The sequence below is a fragment of the Molossus molossus genome, unplaced genomic scaffold (assembly GCF_014108415.1).
Source record: "Molossus molossus isolate mMolMol1 unplaced genomic scaffold, mMolMol1.p scaffold_m16_p_17, whole genome shotgun sequence".
NCBI classification, from domain to species: Eukaryota; Metazoa; Chordata; class Mammalia; order Chiroptera; family Molossidae; genus Molossus; species Molossus molossus.
The window spans coordinates 26009049-26025264 of NW_023425352.1; the positions used below are offsets into that span (position 1 = coordinate 26009049).

Below are 16216 nucleotides of genomic sequence, written 5' to 3' on the forward strand. Positions count from 1 at the left end.
TTGGGTGAGGATTAAAAAAAATAAAGTGAATGTGATAGGAATGCCCAAGAGTATCAGTTAATAATTTAAGGGATAAGAAACAAACAATTAAAAAAGATATTTTATTGGTATGGAAAGCTGGTCACATTATTATTAGAGTCAAAAAGAAAGGAGATAAGGAACCAACATTAAAATGTGACCATCTTTGTTTTCTAAAATTCTATCTTCCTATATACCTATCTGCAGAGGAAAAAGTCTGGAAGTTGGCAGTTATTATATGTAGGTCAAGGAATTACAGGGGATTTTTATTTGTTTACTACTGTTTATTCTTTTTTATTTATTTGTTAATCCTCACCAGAGGATATTTTTTCATTGATTTTTAGATAGAGTGGAAGGGATAGAGGGAGAGAGAGAGAGAGAGAAACATTGATGTGAGAGAGACACATCGAATGATTTCCTCCTGCTTGACCTCAACTGGGCTGGACCTGCAACCCAGGTACGTGCCCTTGACCAGCAATCGAACCCAAGACCCTTCATTCTGAGGGCCAACACTAACCACTGAGCAAAACTGACCAGGGCTGTTTATCCTTATTTAGATTTTCCTATAAAGATCATGTATATTAAAAAGCCAACATTTCAGCCTGGCCAGTGTGGCTCAGTGGGTGAGTGTCAACCCATGCACCAAGAGGTCACTGGTTCGATTCCTGGCCAGGGCACATGCCCAAGTTATGGGCCAAATCCCCAGTAGGGTCATGCAAAAGGCAGCCAATCGATGTTTCTATCTCTCTTCCTGTCCCTTCCTTTCTCTCTAAAAATCAATAAAGAACATTTTTTTAAAATTTATTTTTTATCCTCACCTGAGGACACTGCATTTATCTTCAGATAGAGCAGGAGGAGAGAGAGAGGAAGAGAGAGAGAGAGGGAAACATCGACGTGAAAGAGACACATCGAGTAGTTGCCACCTGCATGACCCCAACTGGGGCTGGGAACAAACTGCAATTGAGGCATGTGCCCTTAGCAGGAACTGAACCCACACCTCTGGTCTGCGGGCCGATGCTCTAACCGCTGAGCCAAACTGGCCAGGGCAAGAGAAAACATTTTTTGAAAATTATTTATTTATTTATTTATTTTTTATCCTCACCCGAGGACATTTTTCCATTTTTTGTTCAGACAGAGTTGGGGGTGGGGGGAGAGAGAGAAACATTGACATGAAAGGGACACATCGAGTGGTTGCCACCCACACAACCCAACCAGGGCCAGGGACAAACTGCAACCGAGGTATGTGCCCTTAGCGGGAACCGAACCTGGGTCTCTCTGGACCACAGACCGTACTCTAACTGCTGAGCCAAACCGGCCAGGGCAAAAAAACATTTTTAAATAAATAAAATAATCTCTGATTTTCCTTTGAGGAAAAATATTTTTTAAAAAAATTTTTAGATTCGCCTGGCTGGTGTGGCTCAATGGTTGAGCACTGACTCATGCACCAGGAGGTCACCAGTTCGATTCTTGGTCAGGGCACATGCCCAATCCCCAGTGGGGGGCATGCAGGAGGCAGGCAATCTATGTTCTCTCTCATCGATGTTTCTCTCTCTCTGTCTCTCTCTCTCCCTTCCTCTCTCTCTAAAATCAATAAAGAAAAAATTTTTTTAAATAAAATTAGACTTACCACCATTTCTGTTCTCTGGTAGGATAGTAAAAAAGTGAAATTTTCCTATGATAGTCCTCTTTAAACCACTAGATGTTGAAGATTTTCACATCCAGGCCACAGACACATGGAAAGGTAAGCTAGTCTGCACCCTCAAATCACACAGACACACAGCCCTCAAGCCAATACGCTTGCCTTACAAATATTGCCCATAAAGAGGCAGAGATTCACCTGGAAAAGAGGTCAGAAGTTGGGAAGTGGATCCTATCAGTAATTAATTCTTTTACTTATTTTTTTTTGGTACGTGTCAGCATCCTACACTGCTTCAAAGAGCCTTGAGCACAAGATCAGGGTAGAGAACTAAAAGGAGCTTCAAATAGAATTGGAGCGGATTGTGCAAAAGATCACCCAACTAAAGAGAGAGAGGACTTCAAACCCGCTCTGGCTGGGTCTTCCTGTGCTGCCCTTGGTTCTCTGGGTTAGGAGCACTCTTCATGAATGCTGAAGTATTTGGTATAAAATGTCAACTGCTTATAGTTTTCAAAAGATTTAGAAAAAAATATTATATAGAAATAAATTACATAGATATATGTAAATATTATTCAGATAATATGTACAGATATGAGATAAAGCAAATGTGGCGAACTAAATGTAACAATTGGTGACTTGAGAATATCACACTCTTGCCCTGGCCGGTTTGGCTCAGCGGTTAGAGCGTCCGCCTGCGGTCCAGAGAGACCCGGGTTCGGTTCCCGCTAAGGGCATGTACCTCGGTTGCAGTTTGTCCCCGGCCCTGGTTGGTCGTGCGGGTGGCAGCCACTCGATGTGTCCCTTTCATGTCGATGTTTCTCTCTCTCTCTCTCCCTCCCACTCTATCTGTACAAAAAATGGAAAAATGTCCTCGGGTGAGGATAAAAAAAAAAGAGAATATCACACTCTTTCAACTTTACTGAGGTTTGAACATTTTCAAATTAAACAGCTGAAGAGAAATTTATAGCAAGCATACAATGCTAAAGAATTATTTGAAGCCCTGGCTGGTTTGGCTCAGCGGTTAGAGCGTCGGCCTGCGGTCCGGAGAGACCCGGGTTCGGTTCCCGCTAAGGGCATGTACCTTGGTTGCAGTTTGTCCCCGGCCCTGGTCGGTTGTGCGGGTGGCAGCCACTGGATGTGTTCCTTTCACATCGATGTTTCTCTCTCTCTCTCTGTTCCTCTCTCTCCCTCCGACGCTACCTGAACAAAAAATGGAAAAATATCCTCGGGTGAGGATAAAAAATAAAAAAATAAAAAAAGAATTATTTGAAAATGTTATTTAAAGAGGTTTCCCCCCAGATCCCAAATTCTTTATCTAACTCCTGGTTAGAAGCCTTTATTTATGGTGAGTAACAACTACTACTCAAGCCCATTTCTCTGGGTGTTCTTCCGGTTTTTTTTTTTTTTTTTTTTATCCTCACCCGAGGACATTTTTGCATTTATCTGGAGATAGAGCAGGAGGGAGAGAGGGAGGAAGAGAGAGAGAGAAACTTTGATGTGAGAGAGAGACATTGACTAGTTGCCACCCACACAACCCCAACTGGGGCCCGGGACAAACTGCAACCAAGGTATGTGCCCTTAGCGGGAACCGAACCCAGGTCTCTCCGGTCCCCGGGCCGACGCTCTAACCGCTGAGCCAAACTGGCCAGGGCTGGGTGTTCCTTTTTGTTGTTGTTAATCCTCACCCAAGGATATTTTTCCATTGATTTTTAGATAGAGTGGGAAGGGAGGGAGGGCAAGAGAGAGGGGAGGGAGAGAGGGAGAGAGGGAGAGAGAGGGAGGGAGAGAGAGGAGGGAGGGAGGGAAAGGAAGGAAGGGAGGGAGGGAGGGGGAGGGAGGGAGAGGAAGGAAGGGAGGGAGAGAGGGAGAGGAAGGGAGGGAAGGAGGGAGAGAGAGAAGCATAGTGATGTGAGAGAGACACATCGATTGGTCGCCTCCTGCATGAAACTCAGATACATGCCCTTGACCAGGAATCAAACCCGAGACCCTTCAGTCTGTGGACTGACACTCTAACCACTGAGGCAAGCTGGCCAGGGCTATCTGGGGGTTCCTCACTCCTCCCTTCAGCTCAGGGCCCTTGTATAGCCCATTTTGTGATTACAATTCAAGCAGGTAAAAGGTTGTAACCTCCTTTCCCTACAATATATCAGATTGCTGTAAGGCAGAGCAGCTCATTTTGCTTCGATGTGTGATTGATAAGCAAGTATGGATGTGATTAATGTACCGGCCACCTACATGCTGGGAGGAGCCAATGCTCATGGAACTTTATGGTGTTCAAAACAGCTAACACATACCGAGTATTTCAAAATGCAGACAGTACTCCGTTTTAAACCATTTATCTCATACTAACCCTAGTAGATGCTATTAATCCCATATTACAAATGAAGACAGTTAAAGAAATTAAGTAACATGTCCAAGACCTCAAAGCTAGTAAATGGCAGAACCAGGATTTAAACCCAGGCATTCTGACCAGTTTGTGCTCTTAACAGCTAGGCCATCCCAGCTGTCTTTAAGAACATTACAACACGGTAAGTAGAATGTCAGTGTTCTACAGTTTTTAAACAATATTTCAAGCATATTCTTTACTGTGCTTTGGAAGCTCAATAATGCCCTGGGGGTTTTCTTAGCTCTTTTTGAAGGTGAAGTAAAAAAAAAAGAAATACTATGACATAACTATAACAACAAAAATTATAGCCATAGCCAATATCCAAGTGCCTACCATGTGCCAGACATTGTTTTTACTAAATACTTGATATGCATTATCTCATGTAATCCTCTTACCACCCCTGCAAAATATTGCTGTCCCATTTTATAAACAAGGAAGTAGAGGCTCTTGTCCAAAGCCAAGGAGCATGTAAGCAGTAAAGCAGTCTGACTCCAGAACCTAGCTCTTAACCACCAAGGCATATGGTCTGACTTGAGCAAGTAGAGGACAAGGGACCATTGGGTAAATGTACCAATGAACTATGAAGCAAGTAGCACAGAAGTAAGCATATTATAAGTGCATCACCAACCACCAGATACCCTGGAAGAGGTGAGAGACTAGGGAGGGCTACTTTTCCTCTCATGTGTTACTGCAGTCACAAATATGTATGACGTAAGACTACAAAGAGTGTAAAATACTATCTTTACACATTTACTCAACATGAGCATATAACCCTTCCAGAGAGATCCCAGGGCTGACACCAGGAGATGTCCCAGGCTTACCTGTCCCCGCATGACAGCAATCTGCTTATGGAACTGGCCCCTGTCGAAACCAGGATCTTTCTGCAAAGGAAGGGCAGAAGGAGATGGAACCTTCATGAATCCCTCAGAAGAACCCATTTTCTACCCAATTAGAAACTTGCCAATAAAGAAAACCTGTACAGCCCGGCTGGTGTGGCTCAGTGGTTGAGCATCGACCCATGCTCCAAGAGGTTGCAGGTTCCACTCCTGGTCAGGGCACATGCCCAGGTTTCGGGCTCAATTCCCAGTGGAGGAGCATGCAGGAGGCGGCCAATCGATGTTTCTCCCCCATTACTGTTTCTCTCTCTCTCTCCCTCTGCCTTTCTGTCTTTCTAAAAATCAATAAATAAAAAGAAAACCTACACAAGGCTTATGAGATTTAGTGAAATTAACTACCACCCCCAAGAACTCCCTGTTTCACAGTTGGGGAAACAGAGAACAAGTAAATATCTTCTCCTGAGTCTCATTATTAACTCCAAAGAACTCCAGGCTCCAGTGCTCCATCTGAAGATGAGAGCTCTGCAGAAACACTGCAGCCACATGACACATCCCATATACACCAGTGTGACTCAGCACTGCTGCCAATCTCTTTCAAACCAATCCAACTAGATCCTGCTGTCCACATGTGGGAATCTTGCTCTTCACTGACTAACAGAAGTCAGAAGGGTGTTAGCCATGCTCTCCTGGCTTGTAGTAGGACCAATTAGAAAAACCTTTAAGAATTCCTTTTCTGCCCTGGCCGGTTTGGCTCAGTGGTTAGAGCGTTGGCCTGCAGTTCAGAGAGACCCGGGTTCAGTTCCTGCTAAGGGCATGTACCTCTGTTGCAGTTTGTCCCCGGCCCTGGTTGGGTCGTGTGGGTGGCAGCCACTCAATGTGTCCCTTTCACGTCGATGTCTCTGTCTCTGTCTGTCTGTCTGTCTCTCTCTCTCTCCCTTCCTCCCTCTCCCTCTCCCTCTCCCTCCCACTCTCTCTGAACAAAAAATGGAAAAATGTCCTTGGGTGAGGATTAAAAAAAAAAAAAAAAGAATTTCTTCTTCTATATGGTTATAAGGCTGACATTTCCAGGGCTAACCTTGAAGAGTTCATATAGGTCCTCCTCCAAGTCCTTGACGAAGTTAGGGTCCGATATCTTTGGAAGAATCAGATCTTTGATCTCCTGAGAGAATGGGACTTTTGCCTGGGGCAACCAAGCCCAGTAAAATGGATCTGAAAAGAGGAAAAGTCAAAAGCAAAGCTGGTATTGAAAAAAAAAATCCCTGCCCATCTATGTCCCCCACCCTCTTCCTTGATATACAACAGAAAAGTTACAAGAGCTGTGAACCCTAAAGGTTACACAGTAAGTGAAGGAATTAGCATTCAAACCCAGATCTGCCAAATTCCAGAGCTTGTGCGCTTTCCCAGATATTATATGACCTTCCAAGATGCAAGCCTACCTAGAATCAATGACTTGCCCCTGAGACACTGAGATACTGTTCCTGAAAAAAACAAACTAGTGCTACAAAGGGGCTAGTCACCCCCTACCTGTATCTCTTCCTCTTTCTAAAAGTTTCTCAGTTATAACAGGGCAGGAGCTGGCTTCCAGGATGTCAACAAGGAAGACAGAACACTGACAACAGCTTATATTTAAACACAATAGAATAAGATAGCCCGGCTGGTGTGGCTCAGCGGTTGAGCATTGATCCATGCACCAAGAGGTCGCTGGTTCGATTCCTGGTCAAGGCACATGCCCAGGTTGTGGGCTTGATCCCTAGTCGGGGGCATGCAGGAGGTAGCCAATCAATGTTCTCTTTCATTGATGTTTCTGTCTTTCTCCCCCTCCCTCTTTCTCTAAAATTCAATAAAGAAGAAGAAAAAAAAAGACAGTCCTCAGAATGAATGAGAAAATGCAAAGCAAAGATGAGAAAACTCAACTCTATGCTTCTAATGGGAATAACATAAGGTAAAAATTATAATACCAGCTTACATTGTGGAGTTGCTGCCATGTGCCCAGCCACTGCACTAAAACACATGAGCTGCATTATTTCATTAATTCTTAGAGCAACCCTACAATAAAGGTATTATTATCTACCTTGCACAGGCAAGAAAACTGAGACTTAGCAAGAGAAGAGCCAGACCACACACCAGTCTTGAGACTTACATGCCCTCCAGGAGTCAGGATGCTTCAGGGGAAAAGCCAGCCCATTGTCAATGGCAGCCACCTTGATAACAGGCTCCTTCACCACCACCCAGTCTGAGTCCTTAAAAGCAAGAAAAGACTAAATACTTAGGGTTCCATGTGCCTCAGGCCCTTTAAAGTAGTGGCAAAGCATTGCCTCTCATCCTCCTCAGGCACCAATCCTCAGTTAACCTCTAAACTGGTTTCCAAGTTATTACCTGAATTTAGTACATTATGGTACCTCTGACTTGGCTTGTTCAAGATTCTCAGAGTCCCTTTCTCATCTTAAAAAAGGTACACCTCCCCAGGAGTTGCCACAATTGTTGGTAAGAAGGGAAATGACAATAAAAAAAAGATAACTTAAGCCATTCCTCCTAGAGAAAGGCAATGAGATTCCTGAGAGTATGAAAAAAAGAAAAATAAATCAGTATCAGTTAGTCAAAGTCCTACTATGTGGACCCTGACTCAGATGCTACTTCACAAGTGGTGATCATATTTTTCCAGTGAGATAACAGAACCATGGCAAATAAATAACAATTAGCTGCTCTTGCACAAGGGAGTCTTTTCCCCTACTTCAGTGATCCATAAAAAGAACAAGGACAAGAGCTGAATGGAGCAGGCTACCTATGACAGCCCATGTAGACTCATGACTGTCCACTTGGCTCCATGCTTCAGGTTCACAGGTACCACCACAGGAACAGGGAATGTGGGTCCAGAACACCTGCATCAGAATTCCCTGGGATACCTTATTCAAAGTATGGAATTCTGAGTTTTATCCAACATAATGGGGAAAGGCTATCTGTTATTATATCTCAAAAAAGCTAGGAGGAAAAAAACCATTACGAGAAATAAAAACCAACCTCATTCTCTCTTTCTTCATGCCTTTTCATGCCTTTTATAAAATAAGCAGGATAGAGAACTTTGATGCACTGGGGAAAGAATGGGAGAGTCAAGAAAGCTGCAAGAAGCAGCTTTCTCTAAACTGATGTTCTTTGGAATTGTGGTCTGTTGTGAAAAAAGTGTTCCATGGTCAAAAAAGTTTAGAAATCACTGGGCCAATCAAAAGACAGGTTCATTTAATGTACAACTTCTCAGACCTTTACTATGCTACTGTGCAATGTGAATCTCTAAGAAAGACATAAAGCATGTCCCAAATTTATCTGAACTTCTCTTTATTCTATTCCCATTAACATCATTTAGTAGCATATTCCTTAAAAACAAATAGAGGAGCCCAGCCAGTGTGGCTTAGTGGTTGAGTGTTGACCCATGCACCAAGCGGTCACCAGTCTGATTCCCAGTCAGGGCACATGCCCAGGTTGTGGGCCTGATCCCCAGTGGGGAGCATGCAAAAGGCAGCCAATCGATGTTCTCTCTCATCAATGTTTCTCTTTCTCTCTCCCTCTCCCTTAAAAAAAAAAATCAATGAAGAAAAAAACATTTTTTTTAGATAGAGGAAAACTCTATCAAACATTACCTATCAACTTTAAATGCATGTGCTATCCTCTAATTCTTCTGAATGCATATACTCCACCTCATCTTTTTCTAGGATATGAGTCAAGATATAGATGAACCTCTTACCCGAGAGCCAGAACTATCCATTGGATAGTCATATTTAATCAGCCAGTTGTCATTACCGCGATCTGTGAACAGAAATATAAGGTTAGCAAAAACAAACAAAAAAAACTGGGGCAACTTTCATTTTCATGGTGGACTAGGTATTTTGGACACTTGGACCAATCATTCTACTGAGAACAACTATAAAATATGGATAAACTTTAAAAAAATCTCTTGAAAGCTTTGGAAATTTTAACAAGATCATTAAGAGTTAAAGTGTCGCCCTGGCCGGTTTGGCTCAGCGGTTAGAGCGTCCGCCTGCGGTCCGGAGAGGCCCGGGTTCGGTTCCCGCTAAGGGCATGTACCTTGGTTGCAGTTTGTCCCCGGCCCTGGTTGGTCGTGCGGGTGGCAGCCACTCGATGTGTCCCTTTCACATCGATGTTTCCCTCTCTCTCTCTTCCTCTCCCTCCCACTCTGTCTGTACAAAACAATGGAAAAATGTCCTCGGATGAGGATTAAAAAAATAATAATAATAATAATAAAAAAAAAAGAGTTAAAGTGTCAAGATTTGGGAGAGAAAGGAAATCTAGAGAGAATGTCCAGCATTTGTGTGGCTTCTTTTCCCATAGGGCACCTGCTGATTTGGGAAGAGGCTAAGAGTGGGATGACTGGTTCACTTTTTTTTTCTTATTGATTTTAAAGAGAGGGAAAGTAAGAGGGAGAGAGAGAAACATCGATGAGAGAAAACATCAACTGGCTGCTTCCTGCATGCCCCACACTGGGCATGTGCCCTGACCAGAAATTGAACCAGTGACCTCTTGGTGTATGGGTCGATGCTCAACTACTGAGCCACACCAGCCAAGCGTGACTGGTTCATTATTCTGCTTATTTGTGAATGTTCAAAAGTCTCCATAATTATTATTAATGACAATAGTATTGTCTTTAAAGTTTTATATAAATGTGTTTCTATATACATACACATATATGTATATGGGTATACACATACATATATAATTAAAATATATGACTATAATAGTATAAAAGTCTGGAGATGGATAAATGGAGCTAATAGGTTCTGAGATCTTTTCACTGTCCAAGAAAATAGTAAAAGTAGCAATTAATATTAGATTTGGAAAATCAAGGATTCACATGGTAACACCAAAAGAAAAGACAAAGCATATACAACTTCTAAGCTAAAAGAAAGGGAAAATAAAATAATTATAAAATAGTTTAAAAGAAAGGAGAGGAAAAAAGGACTATACAGAGAAAGGGAGAATAAAAGAAGACAGGCAGAAAAATATAGAAAGAAAATAATAAGATGGTAGATGAAAATCCAAAAATTTCTATACAAATATTATAGATAAATTAACTAAATGCTCTAAAATTAAAATAGTGTCTCAGTGGATAAATAAAATCAACAAACTTTTAGCTATAAAGATTAAGGGAGCCCTGGCTGGTTCAGTTCAGCAGTTAGAACATCGGCCCACAGACTGAAGAGTCGCAGGTTCAATTATGGTCAAGGGCACATGCCTCAGTTGCGGTTCGGTCCCTGGCCCTGGTCAGGGTCGTGTGGGAGGCAATCAGTGTCTCTCTCACATCGATGTCTCTCTCTCTCTCTCTCAAATCAATAAAAAATATATCCTCGGGTAAGGATTTTTTTTTTTTAATCCTCATTCGAGGACATTTTTCCATTTTTTGTACAGACAGAGTGGGAGGGAGAGAGAGGAAGAGAGAGAGAGGGAAACATCAATGTGAAAGGGACACATCGAGTGGCTGCCACCCACACGACCAACCAGGGCCGGGGACAAACTGCAACCGAGGTACATGCCCTTAGCGGGAACCGAACCCGGATCTCTCCGGACCGCAGGCGGACACTCTAACCCCTGAGCCAAACTGGCCAGGGCATCGGGTAAGGATTTTTAAAAAATCCTCAACAAAATAGCTAACTGAATTTAGCAGCATAATGCAAGGATTATACTCCATGACCAATATTTATTACTGGAATGTAAGAATGGTTCAACCTATGAAAATGGATCAATGTAAACATCACATTAACAGATTGATGATCTCAATCGATACAGAAAAAGCATTAAACAAAATTCAACATCCATTCATGATAAAAACATTCAACGAAGTAGGAATGGAAGGAAACTCCCTCATATAATAAAAGTCATATATGAAAACCCATAGCAAACATCACACTCAATGGTGAAAGACGAAAAGCTTTCCCTCTAAGATTTAGAACAAGATACGGATGCTCATTTATACAACTTTCATTCAACATATTACTGGAAGAGCAGACCAATTATGCAATAAAAAGAAATAAAAAGTCATCCAAGTCAAGAGCAAGAGGTAAAATTATCTGTTTGCAGATAATATTATCATGTATGTAGTAGAAAACCTAAAGATTCCACAAAAAATTGTTAGAACTGATAAATTCAGCAAAACACCAGGAAACAAAGTCAACACACGCTAACCAGCTGCATTTCTATACACCAACAATGAACAACCCAAAAAGAAAATTAAGAAAACAACTCCATTTACAATAGTATCAAGAAGAATAAAATACTTAGGAATTAACTTAACCAAGGAGGTTAAAGACCTGTACAATAAAAACTACAAAACACTGCTGAAAGAAACTAAAGAAGACATAAATAAGTAGAAAGATAGCCCATGTTCATAGACTGGAAGACAATATTGTTTAGATATCAACAATATCTGAAGCAATCTAGGGATTGAATGCAATTTCTATCAAAACCCCAACAATTTTTTGCAGAAACAGAATAACTCATCCAAAAAATCAGATGGAATATCCAGAGACCTTGAATAGCCAAAACAATCTAGAAAAAGAATAAAGCTAGAGGACTCATACTTCCTGACTTCAAAATTTACTACAAAACAGTATGGTACTGAACACACTATAAAGACAGACATACAGCCTGGCTGGTATGGCTCAGTGGATTGAGTGTTGTCCCATGGACTGAGAGGTCCCGATTTGATTCCCAGTCAGGGCACATGCCCAGGTTGTGGGCCAAATCCCCAGTGGGGGGCATGCAGAAGGCAGCCAGTCAATGTTCTGTCTCATTGATGTTTTTCTCTCACCCTCTTCCTTCTTCTCTCTCTAAAAATCAAGGAAAAAAAATTAAAAAAAAAAAAAAGAAGTCCTACAACTCAACAACAATAAAACAAACAACATGATTTGAAGATGGGCAAAGAACCTGAATAGATACATCTCAAAAGAAGATATACAAATGGCCAAAAAACACTTGAAAATATGTTTAAAGTAACTAATCATTTGAGAAATGCAAGCCAAAACTACAATGAGATACAAACTCCACACCCATTAGGAGGCTACTACAAAACAGAAAATAACAAGTGGTGACAAGGATGTGGAAAAATTTGAACTCTTCTGCTGTTGATGGGCATGTAAAATGGTATAGCCACTGTGGAAAACAGTATGGTGATTCCTCAAAATTTAAAGATAAATTACCATATGATCCAGCAATTCTACTTCCTGGTATATAATCAAAAGAACTGAAAGCAGTGTTTCAAAGCAGTATTTGTACACCCATGTTCACAGGAGCATTATTTACAGTAGCTAAAATGTGAAGCAACTCAAGTGTTCACCGACAAAGAAGCAAAATGTGGTATATACATATAATGGACTATTACTCAGCCACGACATGAATGAACCTTAAGGATATTATACTAAATGAAATAAGCTAGTCATAAAATGACAAATACTGTAAGAATCTACTTATAGGAGGTACTTAAAGACAAAACTGTCCTGTGATAGGTATTGTTGCTACAAGAATAATGAGGGGCCCTGGCCGGTTTGGCTCAGCAGTTAGAGCGTCAACCTGCGGTCTGGAGAGACCCAGGTTCGGTTCCTGCTAAGGGCACGTACCTCGGTTGCAGTTTGTCCCCAGCCCTGGTTGGGTCGTGTGGGTGGCAACCACTCAATGTGTCCCTTTCACATTGATGTTTCTCTCTCTCCCTCCCTCCCTCCCTCCCACTCTATCTGAACAAAATATCAAAAAATGTCCTCAGGTGAGGATAAAAAAAAAAAAGAATACTGAGGGCCCTAGTCAATGTGGCTCAGTTGGTTGGGTGTCATCCTGTGCACCAAAGGGTTGCCAGTTCAATTCCTGGTCAGGGTACATGCCCGAGTTGCAGGCTCAATCCCTGGTAGGGGGCGTGCAGGAGGCAACCAATTGATGTTTTGCTCTCACATTGATGCCCCTCTCCCTTCCTCTCTCTCTCTCTCTCTCTCTCTCTCTCTCTCTCAAAAAAAAAAAAAAATCAATATTAAAAAAAGAATGACTAGAGACCAAGGATAGGATTCTTCACACTCTTCTGAGACCAGGAAAGAGGCTAAGACAAAACATAAATACTGGCTCCAGGCCTCACCACCTCTGATAACTGCCCATAAGATGTCTGGGCAATGCTTGTCTTAGAAAATTATGTTATGAGACCCTCCCCAGATGAGCATAACCCGTTTGACTTAGAAAATAACTCATCCTGATAAGGCCCTCTGATACCAAGCCCTGCCAGGCTCCAGGCCTCCCCCTGTGCCTCCAGTCTGGCACAGGGCAAAGGACCACTACAGCTGCTCACCAGTGTTGCGGATGATGTAATCCAGCACCACCAACCGTTCAAACTGCAGCAGTAATTGCCGATTAGTGTTTTCAGGGAGAGGTTCTGCTTCAAAACGCCGGAGCCAGTAGTCTGCATCTTTATAGCCTTCAACAAAGATCTGGAATGAACCAATCTGCAACCAAGAAAGAGGAAGACAGTTATTTCCCTACAGTCCAAGTTCAAAGCCCAAGAGTAAGCCAGAAACCCACTAAGGTCTTTTGGTTTTTATATCAGAAGAGGAAAACATTTTCAAGTTTACTTATTCACCTCCTTGCAAGTACAGGAGAAAAGGGTTGTGACGGTGTTTGAGAAAAGGGTTGTGATGGTGTTTGCCCATCCAAATGGTTAAGAGGAGTAGAGTGAGAAGGTTATGGTCATAGGTCCTTAACAGAAATGACGAGCCCTGGCCGGTTTGGCTCAGCGGTCAGAGCATCGGCCTATGGTCCAGAGACAGCTGGGTTCGGTTCCCGCTAAGAGTACGTACCTCAGTTGCAGTTTGTCACCGGCCCTGGTTGGGTCGTTCGGGTGGCAGCCACTCGATGTGTACCTTTCACGTCGATGTTTCTCTCTCTCTCTTCCTCTCTCTCCCTCCTGCTCTATCTGAACAAAAAACGAAAAAATGTCCTCGGGTGAGGATTAAAAAAAAAAAGATGAAGACACGAGCCTCAGGGGAGGTTATTCACATGCCCATGTGTGAGTCTCTAGGCACCTTTCTTCATTATGCGGACGGCTATGCCACTATAAATCATCACCTTTAAAAAGTCACATAAGTGTAGTCTATACCTTTGGCGGTAGCCCAATGCGGTTAAATCGCTGCCCAACTTTTGGCACTTTCTCTAGTGCAAGCCGCTTGCCCCTGGACTTCACTCGGTCAATGGCATTATAGTTGAAGGTTTCACTGGCCAAGTATACTACCTACAGTGGAAAGAGAAGAGATACCTAGGTTAGAGTCAAGTTTAGGGAACTATTCCACTATGAGAGTAACTTGATGCTCACCAATACTGTTCCTCCCTTAGGGCATACAGAAAAAATACATTTCTCAGTGTTCCTAGCAGCTAAGATAACGAGTATATGACTAGTCTGGGCCAATGGGATGTTGACAAAGTGATGTATGTACACCACTTCCAGGTCTGGCCCCTAAAATCTCCCATGATTTTTATCATATTCCCCAATCTCTGCAGCTATAAATGAAGGGCCCTAAAAAGGCAGAGCCACATCACAGAAGGACCCTAGACTCCTTGTCACTACATGGAATGACATGGGATCTAAGAGAGCTGCTTAACTGACATGCGTCTATGATGTGAGCAAGAAATAAACTCATATTATGTTAAACCACTGTGATTCAGGGGTTGTTACAGCAGCTGACATGAATTACACTAACTAATACAGCTATTTCCTGGTTGCCCAATGCCTGTTTTCTCTCCAAATAAAAATAAATTGCAATTTATTCTATACCTTTGTATTTCCTTTTGAATTTTGTATGATGTGCAATTATTCACATTCAAAAAATAAACATTAAAGTCGGTTTTAATTTTTGGTGAATTGTTATTTATATGCATATTTATACAGACTATATCTGGAATATTATACAAGAAACTAGTAGCAGCAGCTGTCTCTGAGGAAGGAAACTTGAGTGGCTGGAAGACAGGGGTGGGAGAGAAGCTAAATCACTCTTCTCTGTTTACTCTTCAGTGTCTTCTGATTTCAGCACTAGATGCATGCACTGCCTCTTCAAAAAATTCTAATGGGGCCTCAATATTACACTTGATTGTCAAATTGTGATATCACTATAATCCATAATGCATATGTATACCTATTATCACATCACATTGTCTTATGATCATCCATGTATATATCTAACATCTTTCTTAAGACTAATGAAGTTGGGGAGGAAGAGAATATTTTATTCACATTAGCATTCCAGTACCTAACAAAGTGCCTGGCACATGCTCAAAAATATTAAGTGAATGAATGAATGAGTTACAGGCTTCCTTCAGAGATAGCAACAAGTGAATTTTTGCATATAAATGCATAAAATCAAATTTATAAGAAAATTCTTTTCCTAAGCCTTGCAAAATTCATTACAAATAACTAATTATTTTACCCATAAGTGATAGAGACAGAAAGGAGCAAAATAACTCCCTCCCTCCCATCTTTAACATGCTCAACCAGTGTTAAAGGAGTACCTAAAATGTTTGTGCAAGGTATTGTAGGATGACACTCTTTGCCTTACAAATCAGGAAACTCGGGCACAAGAATAAAGGGGAAAAAGGGGCTTTCCTAGGACTATCCTATCTTACCAGTTTCCATGGTGAAACCCTGGCTCTCTCAGGCTATAAATCAACTTTGCCCACACCAGATTTGTGATCACTCTTTGTAACCGCCCCCTTTTCCTATGACTAATGAAACTATCATAATCTGAAACCTTACAGAAACAGAGAGCAGAGATAGCTACCGAGTGAGAATTAGAGCCTTACTATTTGAGGCTCCATTGCAACGTGAGCCCCATTTCCTTAGTGACAGATGCTCTGATCAGCTAGATAGAATCCTATCACAGGGTGGAGGTGGGGGCAGGAGAGGCTTTCTCTTACTACTCTCAAGCAGCTGTTTGTTAAGCTTGCAAAGTTCTGTCTCATCTCAGTCTCATAGAAAACAAGTATTTTTGCTGTTGCTGACTTTGTTTTTTGATTGATCTTCAGAAAAAGCAGGAGGAAGAGAGGGAGGAAGAGAAAGAGAGAAACATTGATGTGAGAGAGACACATTGAGTGGTTGCCACCCACATGACCCTAACTGGGGCCGGGGACAAAACACAACCAAGGTATGTGCCCCTAGCGGGAACCCATCCCAGGCCTCTTTGGTCCATGGGTCAACACTCTAACCGCTGAGCCAAACTGGCCAGGGCGTTGCTGACTTTTTGATGCAAAACTTCCTCAGGCTTCATTAAGGTTCTCTAACAGGAAAAGAGGAAGATCAGAGATGGGAAAGAAAGA

At 42.0% G+C, this 16216-nt stretch overlaps 1 protein-coding gene across 3 annotated transcripts in view; it reads right to left on the reverse strand.

The window, feature by feature from the left end:
- PI4K2A (phosphatidylinositol 4-kinase type 2 alpha) overlaps positions 1 to 16216 on the reverse strand; it is a 31869-nt gene that overhangs the window by 3283 nt on the left and 12370 nt on the right. For 2 of the 3 annotated variants that reach the window (XM_036265449.1, XM_036265447.1), the window contains 7 exons: positions 14010 to 14141; positions 13206 to 13359; positions 8613 to 8674; positions 7895 to 7963; positions 7017 to 7116; positions 5952 to 6085; positions 4862 to 4921 (listed from right to left, as the gene is read on the reverse strand). In XM_036265449.1, the coding sequence (XP_036121342.1) occupies positions 4862 to 4921; positions 5952 to 6085; positions 7017 to 7116; positions 7895 to 7963; positions 8613 to 8674; positions 13206 to 13359; positions 14010 to 14141 (711 nt within the window). The remainder of the gene's footprint in view (positions 1 to 4861; positions 4922 to 5951; positions 6086 to 7016; positions 7117 to 7894; positions 7964 to 8612; positions 8675 to 13205; positions 13360 to 14009; positions 14142 to 16216) is intronic. The other variant, XM_036265448.1, reaches the window with a different exon arrangement.